Source organism: Myiozetetes cayanensis, unplaced genomic scaffold (genome assembly GCF_022539395.1).
Source record: "Myiozetetes cayanensis isolate MyiCay16 unplaced genomic scaffold, myiCay2020 scf5-8, whole genome shotgun sequence".
NCBI classification, from domain to species: Eukaryota; Metazoa; Chordata; class Aves; order Passeriformes; family Tyrannidae; genus Myiozetetes; species Myiozetetes cayanensis.
This window is the reverse complement of record NW_026087742.1, coordinates 114,455,371-114,471,852: the sequence shown is the minus strand read 5'-3', so window position 1 is coordinate 114,471,852 and position 16,482 is coordinate 114,455,371. Positions and strand designations below refer to the sequence as shown.

The 16,482-nt window shown below is 43.1% G+C and overlaps 1 protein-coding gene across 2 annotated transcripts in view; it reads right to left on the bottom strand.

Moving 5' to 3' along the window:
* The window catches only part of KCNJ6 (potassium inwardly rectifying channel subfamily J member 6), a 151,735-nt gene that overhangs the window by 102,276 nt on the left and 32,977 nt on the right, over positions 1–16,482 (bottom strand). Inside the window, exon 2 of one of the 2 annotated variants that reach the window (XM_050332854.1) lies at positions 2,872–2,920. The exons of the other annotated variant lie outside the window; for it this stretch is intronic. Coding sequence (XP_050188811.1) covers positions 2,872–2,896 — 25 coding nt within the window. The 5' untranslated portion in view covers positions 2,897–2,920. The remainder of the gene's footprint in view (positions 1–2,871; positions 2,921–16,482) is intronic. 2 annotated transcript variants of the gene reach the window in all.

Genomic DNA, 16,482 nt, shown 5'->3' with positions numbered 1-16,482 from the left:
AAACACGAGAACAACAGGGAAAGAAGGGAACAGCAGCAAGAGAAGGGAACAAAAGTCACAGGGAAAATAATTTGGTTCCTGGTTTCATTTACATGCTCAGCCTTGGAGTATTCTGAGATGATATGAGGCAAATTGCCTCACTCAGGCTATAGAGAAATTTCAAAATGCATATGGATTTTAAGGCATTATGAAGGAATTCTTGGACAGTTCCCTGGGGCTCAGTGTAATTATGGTGGCTTTCTATTAATTCTGTGCAAGTGTTGTAAAATAATAACTTGGGGCAAAGACTGGTCCTATTTGGTATTAATTTCTGCTTCTGTATCTGCTCTAAGGGACTATCCTGAAAAATTTAGCTCAATGTTGCTTTCTAGTTTGCACTTTAACTGTTGTATAAAAATGATTCTCCCTCTCACTTTTAATTTTTTGACTTTAAAGAAAAACAGATCTCTCAAGAAAAGGGTTCTGTCATGATACCTCTTTCCATCACCGTAAAGGTCCTACAGAAATAGGACAGTAAATATTAATAAAAATATTAATACTATTTTTTCCTTACCAACGTGACAGATCCTCTGAGAATGGAAATGCAAAATGTGACCAAAAAAAAGAGTTTTATCCCTCCTGGCAAAAAAAGAGTTTTATCCCTCCCAGACTTTGAACAACCTCTCTCAGTTTTCCTCTTGGGGTGACGTGAACCTCAGGTCTGTGTGTGGGGGGGTGGTTTTCTTGCTGCAAAAACATCCAGAAAATCTTTATGGAGGAGAAAGGGCAGAGAGAGCAGTGGTTGGGAACTTCATCAGAGCATTTTGATAGAGAGAAAAAGATAGAGCAGTGCAGGGAAGGGGATTGATTTAATTTTCGTGGGTTTGTTTTTTTTTTTTTTCTGGAGCTGTGCAGAGGTTTGAACAGAGGGAAGAGACAAGCACAGCCCTTGGGGTGAAAGAGAAGAGCAAATAATAATTCTGTTATATTGGTACCACCATCAAGCCATTTCTGGAGGGCTTTTAAACCCTCTAAGGCCTTGAGTGCCCTTCTTTATTTTCTCAGTTCCAAGAAAAAGGCCCTGCAGTCCAAACCACCTGCCCACTCTATTCCAGCTTGTTGCTTTCCCATTCCATTTTTCTCATTTTAGTTCTGGGTTACCTTGAAATCGGGCACTGTGTTACACTCACTGAGAATTTTCCTTCCGCCTCGCAAGGCTGTTTGTGATTTATGAACAACATTTCCAAATGCCACGAAACCATCCGAAAATTTCATAAAAGGCTCGCATGAAGTATGAACAAATCCTCACACAAAGCAGCAATAAACCCTTTTAAGCAGCATTCTGTCTAGCAGGAGTCAGATAAAAGCAACTGGCAAGACAAACAGGCGTCCTAAAGGAACCAAATTTTTGGGTTTGTGTTCCCAATCAGTTATAAATGTCAAGGAGGTCGCTCCTTGGACTCTTCAAAGCATTCAGAGTCTGCTTGCTTTGCCCTAACACTTTTTTTTTCCCTTCACCTTGTTTCAGAAGGGTTGGAAAAAGTCCAGCAAGTACCTAATGCACAGGGGAGATAGGATTTATCTGCTCCCACCTCGGGTAACAGGCTCCTCCTTTGAGCCATCCATCTCCCACAATTATCCAACTGTCCAACATCCAGGAACACCAGGTGGGCTCACAGGATGATTCTAAGGGTGACATTGTACATCCAGAGACATTATTGGAGCAAAATGACCACCCTTACAGCACAGAGTTTCTCTGGGATTTGGGATCATTAGGGACATCTTCCACTAGACCAGGTTGCTCCAAGCCCTGTCCAACCTGGCCTTGGACACTTCCAGGGATCCAGGGGCAGCCACAGCTTCTCTGGGCAACCTGTGCCAGTGCCTGCCCACCCTCAGGGGGAAGAATTCCTTCCCAATATCTCATCTAACCCTACAGGGAATGATTTCAAAAGGAAAGAAAGTGATTTGGGAGAATAAAAAGGCAGGGAAGTGCTGCCCTAGGAACAGGCCTTCTGAACACAAACAGAAAAAGAACACCTGCAAACAACTTTCTGATATAACTGAGTCATAAATATCTGCGTTTCTGTACTTCTGCATTCTCTGGTTAAGCAGAGTAAGAGATTTCTCCCTTTTCAAGTCAGTCCTTTCAAGCTTGCAGAGTCTGTGGAGCTACATCAGTTTTTGGGAAAGAGAGAGCGGTTTGCCAGGATTTCCTCCTGAATTGTCTCCCAGTTTCACCCACAAATAGACTATCCACAAATACAACTGAGCCTCTCAGCTACAAGTGCTTACAGGCACCACTCCATCATCCCGATCCCACATGATGGCAAAAGCACAAACTGCCTCTTGCTGGTCACGTATTTGAGACAACACACACCTCTCACAAACCAGAGGGACCAAGGAAAAGCTTCCCAGATGCATCTCTGGGCACAGTTCCTGTTGGATGAGTCTGGCACAGGCAACAGTCCTGGGTGATTGCACTGCATGTACTGCGACCTTTTGTGAGCTTGTGAAGGAGCACATGCACTGACCTGAATCCAGTAAATTAGGCACTTACTAACCCCAAAATAGTTAAATTCCACTTAAATGCAACTCAGACTCACGAAGTCAAACGTGTAGCAGCTTCTTTGCTGGATTCAAACCCAAATACAGGTGATTCAAGCAGTGCATGAAGAAAATAGCAGCCCTTGTTCTGGGGATTCCTATTTTCTTTTGGGTTTTTTGTTTTTTTTTTAGGAGTGGGATGATTTATGATGAATTAAGAGCGAAGGCAAGGCTGAATGAGATCCCTGAATGCAAGCACTGCTGTCTGGTTTTGTGGTGGCATCATGTGAGGGAGGGGGGACAAGATGGAAAAAGAAAGTGGTGGAACTTCCTATTTGTACTCACTCATCGACTCTGTCAATTTGGCCATCTCTGTTTCTCTTTTGGGCTTCTCCTGGGGGAACAGACAAAATGAAAAACAAACATATATATATGTATAAAATATTAATACACTGGAAGTGCAAGTGGCAATGTGAGGGGAGGACATGACTCCATTACATATTTTTATTTTATTTAGGGGTTGCACCTCTGGGAGCTTTTTTCTTTTTTTCTTGTAGTTCCTCAGTTTTGACAACTATGAAGTGTGAAACTTGTATTTATTTCTGTGTCTATGTGTGTATCTTGCTGGGGTAATCGAAATTATTTAATCAAAGTGATAATTGCAGGGGAAATCCTGCTCTGTTTCTCACCCTCTGTTAAAATTTGCAAGTGTGTTAGGCCTTCCTGACAAAAGATCAACCCACAAAACAGTTTTACTGCAGGAAAGAAAGCACTTATTTAGAAATAAGTAGATTTCATAGGGAATGGTGTGTGGTACTGGGCTGACACTGAGATGAACTGAAGTGCTGCTTCATTTATTTGAGACATGATGGACTCCCAGTCAAACCTGATGGGTTTTCTCTCTTAGTTTTTTGCATTTTTTTCCCCATATAAATTTGCTTTTCCACTCCAGACACTTGTTGTAGCTGTTGTAACCAGGACAGAAGGCTTGGTCAATCAAGAGCCCTTGAATTTGGGGAAAATCCAATGCCCAAAAGCTGCCTCAGGCAAAGTCCCAGCTCTCCACCCCTCCACCTGGGTCAAGGCTGTGAGAGTGGGTCTCTTTTTCCCCAAAAACCTCAGCAGGGGAAAGAATTTCCACCAAAATGTGACTTTATAGGGCAGCAACCCCACAGAGGTGCCCTCTGTCCATCTCAGCTCTGGGACAAGGTGGGGGTTTCTGGGCAGGGTGACCTGCAGTGACCTGGAATGGCTGGGGACAGGATCCAGAGCTGGTGGCATCGCTCTTTGGCTGGGTCTGTGCTAAAAACCAGGAGTGGGGATAGCCACAGGCTGAGAGTGGTGTGAGAATGGTCCCTGCCAAGTGTGATTTGACAGAATAGATGTGGTTTTCCAGTGCTGTTTGGCTCTGACACGAGCACACCCTGCTGCAGAGGTGCCAGGCTGTGTCAAACACCACCCCCCTTCTTTATGTGACAGAGCAGGATCCTCTCATGACTAGAGAGGAGATGAACTCTGTCCACATCTATCTCAGAATCATGGAATCATTTGGGTTGGGAAAGATCTCCCAGCCCATGGATCCCCCCTGTGCCCCATCCCCACCTTGTCCCCCAGCCCAGAGCACTGAGTGCCACGGCCAGGCCTGCCTTGGACACCTCCAGGGCTGGGCACTCCAAACCTCCCTGGGCAGCCCCTGCCACTGTTTAACAACCTTTTCCATGACAAAATTAGTCCTGATGTCCAACCTGAGCCTCCCCTGGCACAGCTGGAGGCCGTTCCCTCTCCTCCTGTCCCTGTTCCCTGGGAGCAGAGCCCGACCCCCCCCGGCTCCCCCCTCTTGTCAAAGAGTTTTAGAGGACAACAAGGTCCCCTCTGAGCCTCCTTTTCTCCAGGCTGAGCCCCCCCAGCTCCCTCAGCCCCTCTTCACAGGACTGACCCTCCAGTAAGTATCTAATCCCAGTGTTGACTTCTGTCTGGTGCAAGAACCTGAGGAATATTTTCTATACCAGATAAGCCACTACTTGCACTTCAGAAATCCAGACTTCTATTAAAAAAAACCCACTCACATTTCACGGTAATGGGAAACCCTGGAATTCACGAAACAAGCAGATAAAGCTTCACAACTGCATTCATACACCCCTTAGAGCATCTCAGTATTAAAAGAAAGGTTTAAGGTTGTGTCTTGAATCTGGGTGAGGTTGATGCCCTAAGCTGTGCTGACAATATCCAGCATCAAATTCCTGCACTGTTATGAAAGAAGAAAAAAGAATGAAGGAAGAAAGAAGTAGCACAAGAATGTCAGTTTAAAAAAATAAAAAAATAAAAAAATAGGTCCTGTATGGCAATTTTTTTGCATGGCATTAATCATCAAAGGAAAGCACAGCACTCTGAGAATCATCAGGAATTTGTGGCCACGTTGCTTTATAATGTGACCTTAAAACACCTCCTTCTGCTGCAGAACTTACAGTTTATCAGGGATGAACAGTTGGGAAAGATCGACTTGAGCCCTGCAGGTGGAAGGCTGGATTTCTTAGACTAAGAAAAAGTTCTGATTTTGAACATTAATGCTTTGGTCTTGCATATTATTAAATACTTTTTACTAATGATGATACAGGAGACTAGAATGGCAGTTCAAAGGGAAAGTCTTAAATATAATACATAAGAAGAAAGTTAAAAGTTTCTGAGCTTGGTTTCCTGTTCTTAAAAGAAATGACCAACACTACAGAAGTTCTGACCTTCCTCCTTTAGAAGATAAAGGTGTGAATTTTATTCTCAATAGGATGGATTAAAAAAAAAATTCCATCCCTTTTTCCAGGCATTTCATTGAAAAACTGAATCTTTTGTACTGTTGTCAATGAACTTTGGGCTCTTGTATGAAAATTATTCTCTCAGGTTTTGTACTTTTCCCTTTCTCTGACGATCACTGGGATGTGCTCACACACACACAGACACACTGTGAAGTTCTGGAAACTCAGAAAAATTTTCCACTCATCTGTTTTTTCCAAAATGGGACATTTTAGGAGAGTTTGAACACCTCTAAGAAATTTGCTTTTTGATGGTAGATAAAGAAGGAATCCCATCCTGTGTGACAGAATGAGTTCTAGCAGATTAACTTGGGGGAAAATAAAGTATTAGAACACACTTTTTTCCCCTGACTTTAGCAGATGTGTGTCTGAACACAGACCGACAGCAGAATAAGATTTGCTGCTTAAAAAAAACCCAAAAAACAAAACAAAGCAACAAAAGAAGCAAACAATGAAAGAAAACAAGAAAAAAAAAATCAAACCCAGTGTTTCATTTCAGGACAGAAGTTGCCTTTAAGGGCAGACTGTGGTTGTATTCTCTCTTGGTATTGCTGGGTAAACAAGAATTGCCAGCTCAGAAAAGCAGGACTGATATTTTGTGTCTCTTACCACGGTGAGGTTCATATTTTTGGTTTTTTTTTTGTTTTTTAAGAACAGAGTGATTTCTGCAGGGGTTTGAATCCATGGGCTGTCTCTGACAGTGAAAGAACCCAAATCTTCCCCAAGCTCAGGGGAACAGCAGAGACTCTGCTACCTTTGCACACCAGTGTGAGATGTTCTTGGCTCCCTGGGTGCATAAAGAGCAAGAAATCCTGCTTTTCAGATTTTAAATTTTATGTACATAAAGTGCAAGCAACAGATGAGAGCGTGTGGCAAGATGAAATGTAAATTGTTATGTGAAACATAACTGCAACTAGTAAAAAGGGGTATTTAAAATGCTACTTTATAATTTTTGTGCTGTTTGTGATATCTTTCATCAGCTGAGGGTGTAAGAAAGAAGCTGCAGACTCTCCTTTTCTAATGGAGTTGGGTTTTTGGGCTTTTTAAAAAGATAGTTCCTTTATATCAGACAAATGAACTGTTGCCCATTCCCACAGTATCTTGAGACCTGGTATCCTGTCTTGGACTGAACTTAACCTCAAATTATTATCATGCTGTTGCAAAACCCATGGGTTTGAAGTGATGATAAAAGTGTGGCCTTCAAGTCATTCTTTTACTTCTCAGCCAAAGAAAATCAGGCACTTTGGGATGAAGCTCTCCTTGCCTGACTTCCCGAGCTGCACAGTCTGCCATGGCTCTGTCAGAGGAGCACAAGAAGTGCCAACAAGGCAGTGCAGACTTAACATTTTCAGTGTTATCCAGGAGCAGAGGGTGAGGATGCTTCGAATTCCAGATGGGAATCAAAGCCTATGACGCTTGTCTTGTAAGCCAGGCAAGAGAGTGCATGAGCTCCTTGGAATTTTTCTGGTGGAAAAACATGGGAACATCCTGTAAGTCCCTCTCCAGTGGCTGTTGGTTTCAGCTGGCACTAATTAATGAGATCATTATCTTTGTTTTCACAGAATCCCAGGATGGGTCAGGTTGGAAGGGACTACAGTGGAGTCATCTGGTCCCACCTCCCTGCTCCAGCAGGGTCATCCCAGAGTACATGGATTGTGTCCAGATGGGTCTGGAATATCTCCAGAGAGGAGAATCCAGACCCTATCTGAGGTGATCTGTTCAGTGCTAGGTCACTGCCCAGCAAAGAAGTTCTTCCTCCTGTGCAGGTGGAACTTGCTGGGCATCAGTTCCTGCCCCTTCCTCTTGTGCCATTGCTGGGCCCCCCCGAGCAGAGCCTGGTCCATCCTCTGCCCCCTCCCTGCAGCCCCCACAGACCTGGGGGAGGTCCCCTCTCAGTGTGTGCTCTGGAGGCTGAACAGCCCCAGCTCCCTCAGCCTTTCCTGCTCCCAGAGATGCTCCATCCCTTTGGAATCTCCACAGGAGAATCATCTTCCAGTAGCTCCCTGTGCCTGCTGTGCTGAGGAGCCAGAGCTGGACCCAGCCCTGCAGAGGTGCCTCCCAGGGCTGGGCAGAGGGACAGGATCCCCTCCCTGACCTGCTGGGAACGCTCTTCCTGATGTCCCCCAGGATCCCATTTGGCTCCCAGGACACGCTGCTGGCTCAGGGACAGTTTGTTGTCCACCAGGACCCCCAGGTCCTTCTCCAGCAGGTCACTCTCCAGCCTGTGCTGGTGCCTGGGGTTATTCTTCCTGTATTTGCTTTCCTTGAACAGTTTTTCTCTGCCCATCTCCCCAACTTTCTGAGGTCCTTCTGAAAGGCTGCACAGCCCCCTGGGGACCTTTTCTTATTTATTCCACGGCTGAAACATCTCTTGAACTTTTATCAGTTCACAAGTGCAGAGGTGCACCAGCAGGCTGGGAATTTGTTAAAGTAATCTCCAACTGGCTAAAATTTCTAATGGTATTAAGTCAGCTGGTTGGATCAGAACTCAAACCCATTACCTCCATTACACACACTTTTTGTGAAGGTTTGTTACTTTTGACATTAATTCAATTCAGCAAATCCCCAGTAATTTCGTTTGGTATTTCCTTTCAGGCAATAGCTGTTCAGTCACTAAATGCAAATTCAAGGAGCAAAGAAGAAGAACCTTTTCTGAAATTTTCCCTTGCAGTAATCTATCTTGGGGTGTCTTCAATTACTTTTCAAACTACATGGAAATGGTTTTATGTTCGAAACACTATTAAGTGGGAATAATAGAATTTCATTTAATACTCTGTGTTTCCTACTCGTGTCATCTTCAAATGCTTCCCAGTAATGAATTAGATCCTGGTTCTCAGGCACTGGTGTGTAGGCAAATGCAGCACTCATTATGTGCTAATCATTTGAGCAGTAGCCCACACTGAGCTCTCAAAAGCAGAGCTTGTTTTAGGGGAGAGGGATTGTTGGGAGGAGCTGGAGTGATTTTCATTTCCCTACGGAAATCACCACAGGGATTTCCATTTCTGTGCACACACATATCCAAAAACAAAAAGAAATAGCTTAATAACCCATCCTTAGGACCTCTAACGATGAGATAATTTGTGTCACTGCATTATTTTACCGTTACTACAATTCCAGCTTTATGCTGAGATTTCTGGGAGTTGCTTTTCACGCCTCCAACGTCCCAAAGATCAAAAATAACGGATTATCTTGTTTATTTTTGCTGTCCTGCCTTGCCCACCCCGAGAAAGGAGCTTGGTCCCATCTTCTGGAATTAACTCTCGGGGTAGGGACTGCAGTGACCCTGTTGGTGCAGGACCCAGCACGGTGTGATCCCGAGCCCAACTGGCTTCATCCTCAGCCTCAGAGCTGAGAATCCTAGCGAGCAATCTGCCTTCCCCTGCAGCCATCCCATGGGTTGGATGGCTGAGAGTGCGTTTTACAGGACTATCCCTGCTCGACGAGAGGTGATTTCAATTTGCATGGGTTGGAACGAGCTGAAAATCCGCTGTTTGAATGGATGGAGTGAGCAGAGTTCACCCAGGGGATGCCTGAGCCGGGCTCACTGGAGTTCTGGAGCAGCAGGGCTGAGCTGGGCTCATGAATGTGCTCAGAAGTCATAAAACACTCTCAGGAGCTCTGATAAAAAATGTCTTACACTGGAGGAGATTTGCATTAACAGCAGGACGAACTGAATTTATTTCTCCGGGTCCTGGAATGGAATATTTTTATTTTTTTAAACATTTCTTACAATTTCTAGTTAACTTACTTGTCCTTCACACTCGGTCTGTGAGATATGTATGGGGAAAAAATAATAATGAAAAAAAAAAAAATTCCCTGTTTTTTTCCAGGCAGAAAATCAAGCAGCAATTCTAGAGAAGCTTGTCAAGTCCCCTCAGACTCAAGATACAAAGCTCACGGAGTCATGGATGAAATCCATTGCAAATGCATTGTCATTCCCTAACAGGGAGGAGGAAATATTCACATATTAAACTGTGGGGACGGTGTGTGGTGGCTCAGAGTGCAGGAAATCCTTTCAGCCACAGAATCAGCAGAGGTAAATGTTCCTGACTGCTGCAGAGCGAGCATGAACATCTCTTAATGTGCTTGTAGCTACCAGAACATAAATAAATAAAATGCAGTTTCAACAAGATAAGGAGAAAAAAACCCCAAAAAATAATGTGAGTGTTTTTAGGAGAGAGAATATTCATATCTCTGAAATGATAATAAAAAGAGAGACAGACTTTAAGGTTTTGGCATTTTAAGCAAGATCTAAGCTGTAGTAAGGCTCAGGTTTTCTGTTTTACTTGTATCTTGAACAACTTGCCAGCTTCAAACTATACAAATCTCTTGCAGGGAACACGAATCAGGAAAATTTAAGTGGTAAACTTAGTTAACTACCCTTAATTCACAGTGGTAACAGTGTCAGAAGATGCAGATCATTTTACAAACAATTCTGTTTGACTTTGCAAAGTGATAGTTTAATAAGGAAATATTTGGGGGGCCTAAAGGAGCAAAGTGATGTGGTATTATTACAAGATTAAAGGCAGGTATATTCTCTTAGTTTTTTTGCTCTAGAGGGTGAAGCACAACAGCTTAATTTTAATCTCCATTACAAAGATCCTACAGAGAGTCTGAAGATTCATTTGATTCCCTCAGATCCCAGTAGAAATATTTCAAGGCAATGGGTTGGGTGGACTAAACCCCAGGAGAGCTTCCACTTCTGTATTTTGCAGCCAACAGGCTGATTTTGAGAAGCTCAGCCTGGGTGTTCTAACAAATTGTGGATGAAGGGAATTGCAGCAGAGCCTTTGGGTCTCACACACAACATTTCCAGCCTGTGCCGGGAGGTGAAGAGATTGGAAGAATAAGCTGAAAAATCCAGAATATCCTGGCAATAAAGTGGTGTAGGGATGCTGTGCTGGAAAGGTTTGAAAGCTTTTTACTTGGGGTTGTTAAAACTGCATCAGACAAAGCAGCATAAATTCCATCTCAGCAAAAGGTCTTCGAGGCAGAGTGGATAATCTTGAATATTCCCTGCCACTGAGACCTCCAGGCTGCAGGTAGGGTGGCTGTGGGCAGTTAATGCACGGTGAAAAAGCTCTGTAATCACTGGAAATGTTCCTGCCAATCCAAAAACTTCAGGATCAAGCTCTTAAGAAACTTCTATTTTCCTTTTTAAGGCATAATTCATGAATATATTCTGAAGAGTAATAAAGGAAAGCTACCTGGAGATAACAGCAGCTACCCTATTTAGAAAAAAAAAAAGTTGGTAGGAACCCAAAAGAGGAGATTTATCATAGAAAATTAGACTTAAAAATGCTTATCCCATCTTTTCAGCTGTTAATAATGCATATGGATAGTTTTCCATGAACTCAGTTCTTCTGTGCCCCCTCCAAAGGGAAAACCTCAGCTGGTTATTTTGTATTCTTGCAGCACGAAATTCCAGATTTCAACAAGAATCACTTCAAGCAAATTTACAGACTGAGGATTTCACATGAGAAATATAGGTAGAAACAAGCCTGAACTAATCTAGAAGCCATCATTTCAACTATTTAAGAGAATGATGATCCAATAAAATATGTTTTGTTTATTACTTGCCTTGAGGCATCATAAAAATAACTCAGAACTGAGCAGAGCAGATCAAACATCTCAGAACTGAACCTGTTTCCTTGGGCACCTTGTGAGACTTCATTGATGAACATCCAGCCAGAGGAACTGACATTTGTCTTTGTTTTGGGCTATGATCATGTTCAGTCAATGAAAGTTCTGAAACAAGGACTGTCTTCGGTGTCAGGTTGGGCTCTGACTGAATAATACCAAAGTATCTCACACAGTTTCCAATTTTAGAAGCCTTTTGTTGTTAAATCTGTCTCAAAAAAAAAACCAAAAACAAACAAACAACCAAAAACCTTCAAAAGCAGAGATGTTGAAAAAGAACAAGTAATGCATCAGATGAAGCCAAAAATGCTAATAATGATAATACTTCCCTGTCCTACTGAAAAATACTGGAAAATACCTCCCATTTACTACTTCTTGAGAGAAAATTGAAGTTTTGGTTGCTTACACAGATCTTTTTCAGGAAGAAAAAAAGCATTTAAAAAGATTAAGCTGAGATAAACCAGCCTTTGGTTTGTCCCTACCATCAACCTTTCAGAGGTGGTGAAGATAACAAGAGAGCTGCAGCAGAAAGAGCCAAAATGTTACCTTGGACAAAGATACTTCATGTCACTGAAGTTCAGCCACTGCAAAATTTGGATACACAACCTAATGTGGAGCTTGGATGGGGTCTCATGGTTCCTATCACCTAAGTTCAGCCACTAAAAATTTGGACACACAGTCTAAGCAGGTTGTTCTGATTCCCTGTAGCATCAACTGAGGGAAACCACTTCTTCCAAAGGCAAGTTATCCAGGTGTCTCAAGCAGATGAATTGCTGGTGGAACTGCTCAACCCTTGACATAACTAAGTGGAACTAAATATTAGTTATGTGGCTAAAGATGGGGAATGAAACCACCTCCCCCACCTCTGAAATTGCTGTGGGGTTGTGGTCTTTAAGCCCTGCTCAAGGTTTGCTCTTACCCTTCCCCTCCTGTTCTCCTCACCTTGTTTCATCATTTTGTTCTCTCCTGTCTTATCCAGCCCATCACCTTCCCTAAAATGCCATCTCCCTTCCCTTTTCTCTCCATCTAACTTTACAACCAACCTTCCTTCTCCCTCTCTTCACACTCTTCCCACACCTCCTCCCTCTCTGCCCCTCAAACCCACGTGGAATATCTACCCCCTAAACAACCTGTACAGCTTCCAGGCAGGGACTTTCTGCTGCTTGAACCCTGGGGGATCAGGCACAGCACCACCTCAGGTCTCTGGAGATATTCTTATTTTAACAATGTGCACAATATGTTATCACAGAGTCACGAAGGAAGAGACCTTCAGGATCAGCCAGTGCCACCCTCACCCAGCCCCACCACAATCACCCCTAATCCACGTCCCCAGGGGCCACATCCAGACACCTCTGGGACACTCCCACACACAGGGACTCCACCACCTCCCTGGGACACTTCTTGCAAGGCCTGACCACTCCTGCAGGGAGAAATTGTTTCTGATCTCTGCTCTGACCCTGCCCTGGGGCACTTTGAGGCCATTCCCTCTCCTCCTTTCCCTTGGGATGTGGCAGCAGAGCCCAACCCCCCTCCCTTCCCCCTCCTGTCAGGGAGTTGCAGAGAACAATGAGGTCCCCCCTGAGCCTCCTCTGCTCCAGACTGTATTCTATATATCATAAAAATAACATATAGAACCAGAGCATCAATCAGAGTGGTTTGCATTGGAAGGAACCTTGAAGAACCTTAAAGATCATTTAGTTCCACCCCCTGCCATGGGCAGGGACACATTCCACTAGTCCAGGTTGCTCCGAATCCTATCCAACCTAACCTGGAGTTCTTTCTAGGTTTAACCACCTCCAAAATCGTGTATAATGTGATTAGAGGTCAGCTCGTGGAGCCATTGCTGCTGCTTTTAATCTAATTAAGTGTTAATAGTAATAAAATATTCACTGCTGTGAACTTGTAAAGGGGAAAAAAAAAATGGGCTCTAATAGAGATGGGTGGGGATAAAGCATTTTATTCCATTACAAAGACAGCAAACAGAGGTGGGGGAAGCTTCTCAAAGAAGCCACCCCTGTAGCTGCCCTGCTACCAAAATCTTGCCACACAAACACGATGCAAACCCCATTTTCAAATTATGAGGAAGTTCATCACGACTCAGAATTACAAATGTATTTCCTAAGACCTGTTTCGTGAAGTTTTAATCAAGAATGAATGTAGTAGATGAAGTTTTTAATTTTTTTCTGCCATTTAAAAAAACCCAACAACAAAACCTTTTTTATTTCCTATTTTAAGTGTCTTTTCTCCCCCTCAAATTCAAGATTGTGCCCAGAATTCCTTCTGTTATGTGCAAATCTGGTTAATAAAAAGATAAGCACCTGCCAGTTCTCATCCTGCCCTATTAACATAAGTGTTCTCCCACAATGCAAACGAGATGTGATGCATAAAAATCTCCTGAGTTTTGCAGCCTGACTTGATTTTAGTGTCTGCTGCATAAATCTTCAATGTTTAACACCTCAGAAAACTCCATGTAATTTAAGGTTACATTGATCTTTACTCACAGAAAACGGGAGCAAGATTCAGGTAAGAGGTTCTGCCAACTCTTGGTACCTTTTTGCTAAAATTTGGGGGCTTTTTGTTTGTTTTAGAAAAGCAAAACTCTGCTCCTAGTAGTTCATACTCCAGTGTATCACTTCCAGTCTTTCCTAACCATTCCATGGATCAGCTTGTGTTGCTTTGCCAAGCCTTGATGTGCGACTTTATGGGCTATTTTTCATTCCTTCCTGGTTTTTTTCTATCCCTCTCCATCATAATTTCAGCTGCAGAGGCCTGGAGAATGCCCTGAAAGACGGGAATATACGCCCTAAATGTGAAATTATGTGCAGGCAGAGCTGTTATCCATCTTCATGGAGCTCTGCTGGATGTGCTCAGACCACGGGTAGGCAGAGATTTCTCAGTGCAGGGTTGGGATTTAAGGCTCTCTCTTCCTCCCAGGCTCTTCTGTGGCACTTGGAAAGCCCAAAATTGCGGTGAATTCCTTGGTTTCCATTCTCTTGCAGAGAAATGAATTCTCCTTTTCTGAGCACACAGTTGTAACAAGGTGTCTTCATTTGTCTGCAGGTCTGATGATGCGGAATGATTTTCACTTTGCTAAATTGATGGCTATGGGATTGTTCAGCCTGGAGAGGAGAAGCTTTGGGGTGACCTGATTGTGGCCTTGCAGAGCCTGAAGGAGCTTCCAAGAAAGAAGGAGAGAGACTATTTCCAAGGGATGGAGGGACAGGAAAAGGGGGAATGGTTTCACACTGACAGAGGGCAGGGTTAGATGGGATATTGGGAAGGAATTCTTGGGTGTGAGGGTGATGAGGGGCTGGGATAGAATTCCCAGAGAAGCTGTGGCTGCCCCTGGATCCCTGGAAGTGTCCAAGGACAGGGCTTGGAGCAACTTGGGCTGGTGGAAAGTGTCCCTATTCCATGGGTGGAACTGGATCTTTGAGGTCCCTTCCAACCCTCACCATTCTATGATCCCATGTTTACCACAGTGCTTAAACCAATAATTGGAATATTCAAAGCAAGGACCACTACATGAAGGGAAAATGACTTATTTGGCCTCAATAAGATGATGAATCATTTCTGCAACTGGTCAGATAAATCAGGTTTGTGGAACATCAGCAGAACAAACCAATTTACAGCCCTCAGTCTTCTCCTCAGACAGACCTACAGGGTGTTGAAGCCCAGGATGGCATTTCAGTGTCCCAGCCTCTCGTGAGAGGGTTCATCCAATACTTCTGAGGATCCCGTTAATTCACACCTGCCTTTTCCACATCACTCCATGCTTGCTTACTACCTGGCCTTGTGAAAAGTACAATTTACCTTCTACTTGTCTAGAAACTTTATATTTCAGTTTTTATAGGCCATTTGTGTTTCTGCTACTGAAGGAAGTTGGTGGTGTGTGTGATTCCCAGAAACATCCCTCATTACGGCTTTATTTTTTTTTCTTCGTGTAAAAGGAAGGAAAACAAAATATTTTCCCCTCTCACATTTTCCTGTCTTCTCATTTTTATGAAAGCTGGTCTTTTAAAGCTTGGTGTTGCCCTTCAGTGTGTCCACAGTCACTGGTACTTTGAGTCTTTCTCATAATCCTTCCTCGGCAGTTTTTGCACTGAAATTAGGACAAGTGTCCAAATTTTCCAAGCTACCAAAATTTTCTGATCCCATTGGAGGTGTGGGTGACGAGAAGCTTTGGAAACCAGGCCCTGGGTGATTTAATAGAGTCATTATCCCTGTAGGTTGTCACAACAGCCAGACCCTTTCGGTGCTTCGGATCCAAATGGAAAATCACATCCCAAATTGCAATAAATGTGGGTTCATGCAATTATCATCACAGAAGGCACTTCAGTTTCCACGCTCATTTAGTCATGTTTTTCTCAGCTGAGCCTGCCAACGAGGGGACTAATTAATGGTTTTTCTAATGTGGACACCTGCCCATGAGGAGCCACCAATTTTTTGTCTATAGAGAAAGCTCTAAGAAGGTAATTACCTTTTTTTTTTTTTTGCTGTTCAGATCCTCAAAAGAGAAGTTTTTCTCACATTGTCAGACAGGTATGAGACCTCTAGCACTTCTGGATAATTCTAAATTTTATGCTTAGGAGAGGTTCTTTTTTGAGTTGTTTTGTTTTGTTTCTTTTTGTGGTCTCTATTTCACCTTGTCCAAAAGGTCACCTTATTTCCAAAATCCCTTATTTTGTGGTTTTTAGGAGAATTTTAGATTCAAGGAGAAAGAAATTACTAAACTGGTCCAGAAAATTACTTTATTATACTCAAACACTTAATTAACAGTAGTCAAGAACTACTGGATTTATCACATCACAGCTCCGCTTCCAGATAATGTGCACAGAATTTTAACCCTGACACTTTATAATTATCTCATAATTCCTTGTCTGCAAAGAAACACCCCACTGCACCTTTTAAGGGAATAAATTCTCTCTTACTTCAAGACCTTTCAGTGAATTCTTTGGCACAACTTTTGTGATTATGATTTTAAACCCTTTCTTCATTTTGCCTAGCACAATGCAGCGTGTTCTTTATGGCACATGTTTTATGCAGTGTCTCAATTAGTGAAAGTCTTGGAGACCATCTGAGCTGGATGAGAGAAACTGGGAAGGGCCACAGACCTTGAACCCACTCCCTGCTCTGTTTCCACCTCTGATCTCTTTCTTGGCAGATGCAGAGCCAAACAAAACTTTCCCCGTGTTTTGATGGTACATTTTGTTGAAATGCACCGTGATTTAAACCCGATTTCTTTGCTGTTTTCTGAATCTGAAGGTCTCTGATTGTGCTGTGTTTGAAATATGTGGCTTTTCCTTCACTACTCTCCTCCTTCTTGTTGCTGCTGCTGATTTTGGTGAGACAGAATTTTGGACTCCTCCTTCAGGGCCTTTTCTACCAAGCACTGAGTGGTACTTTATTCTTCAAGAGATTGGAAGCACTGCTTTCTGTGGGAAGAAACATCAGGATATGGTTTTTCTGTAATTATTCCAAAGTGCTTGAGGAAGCTCAAAAACCTGGAAAA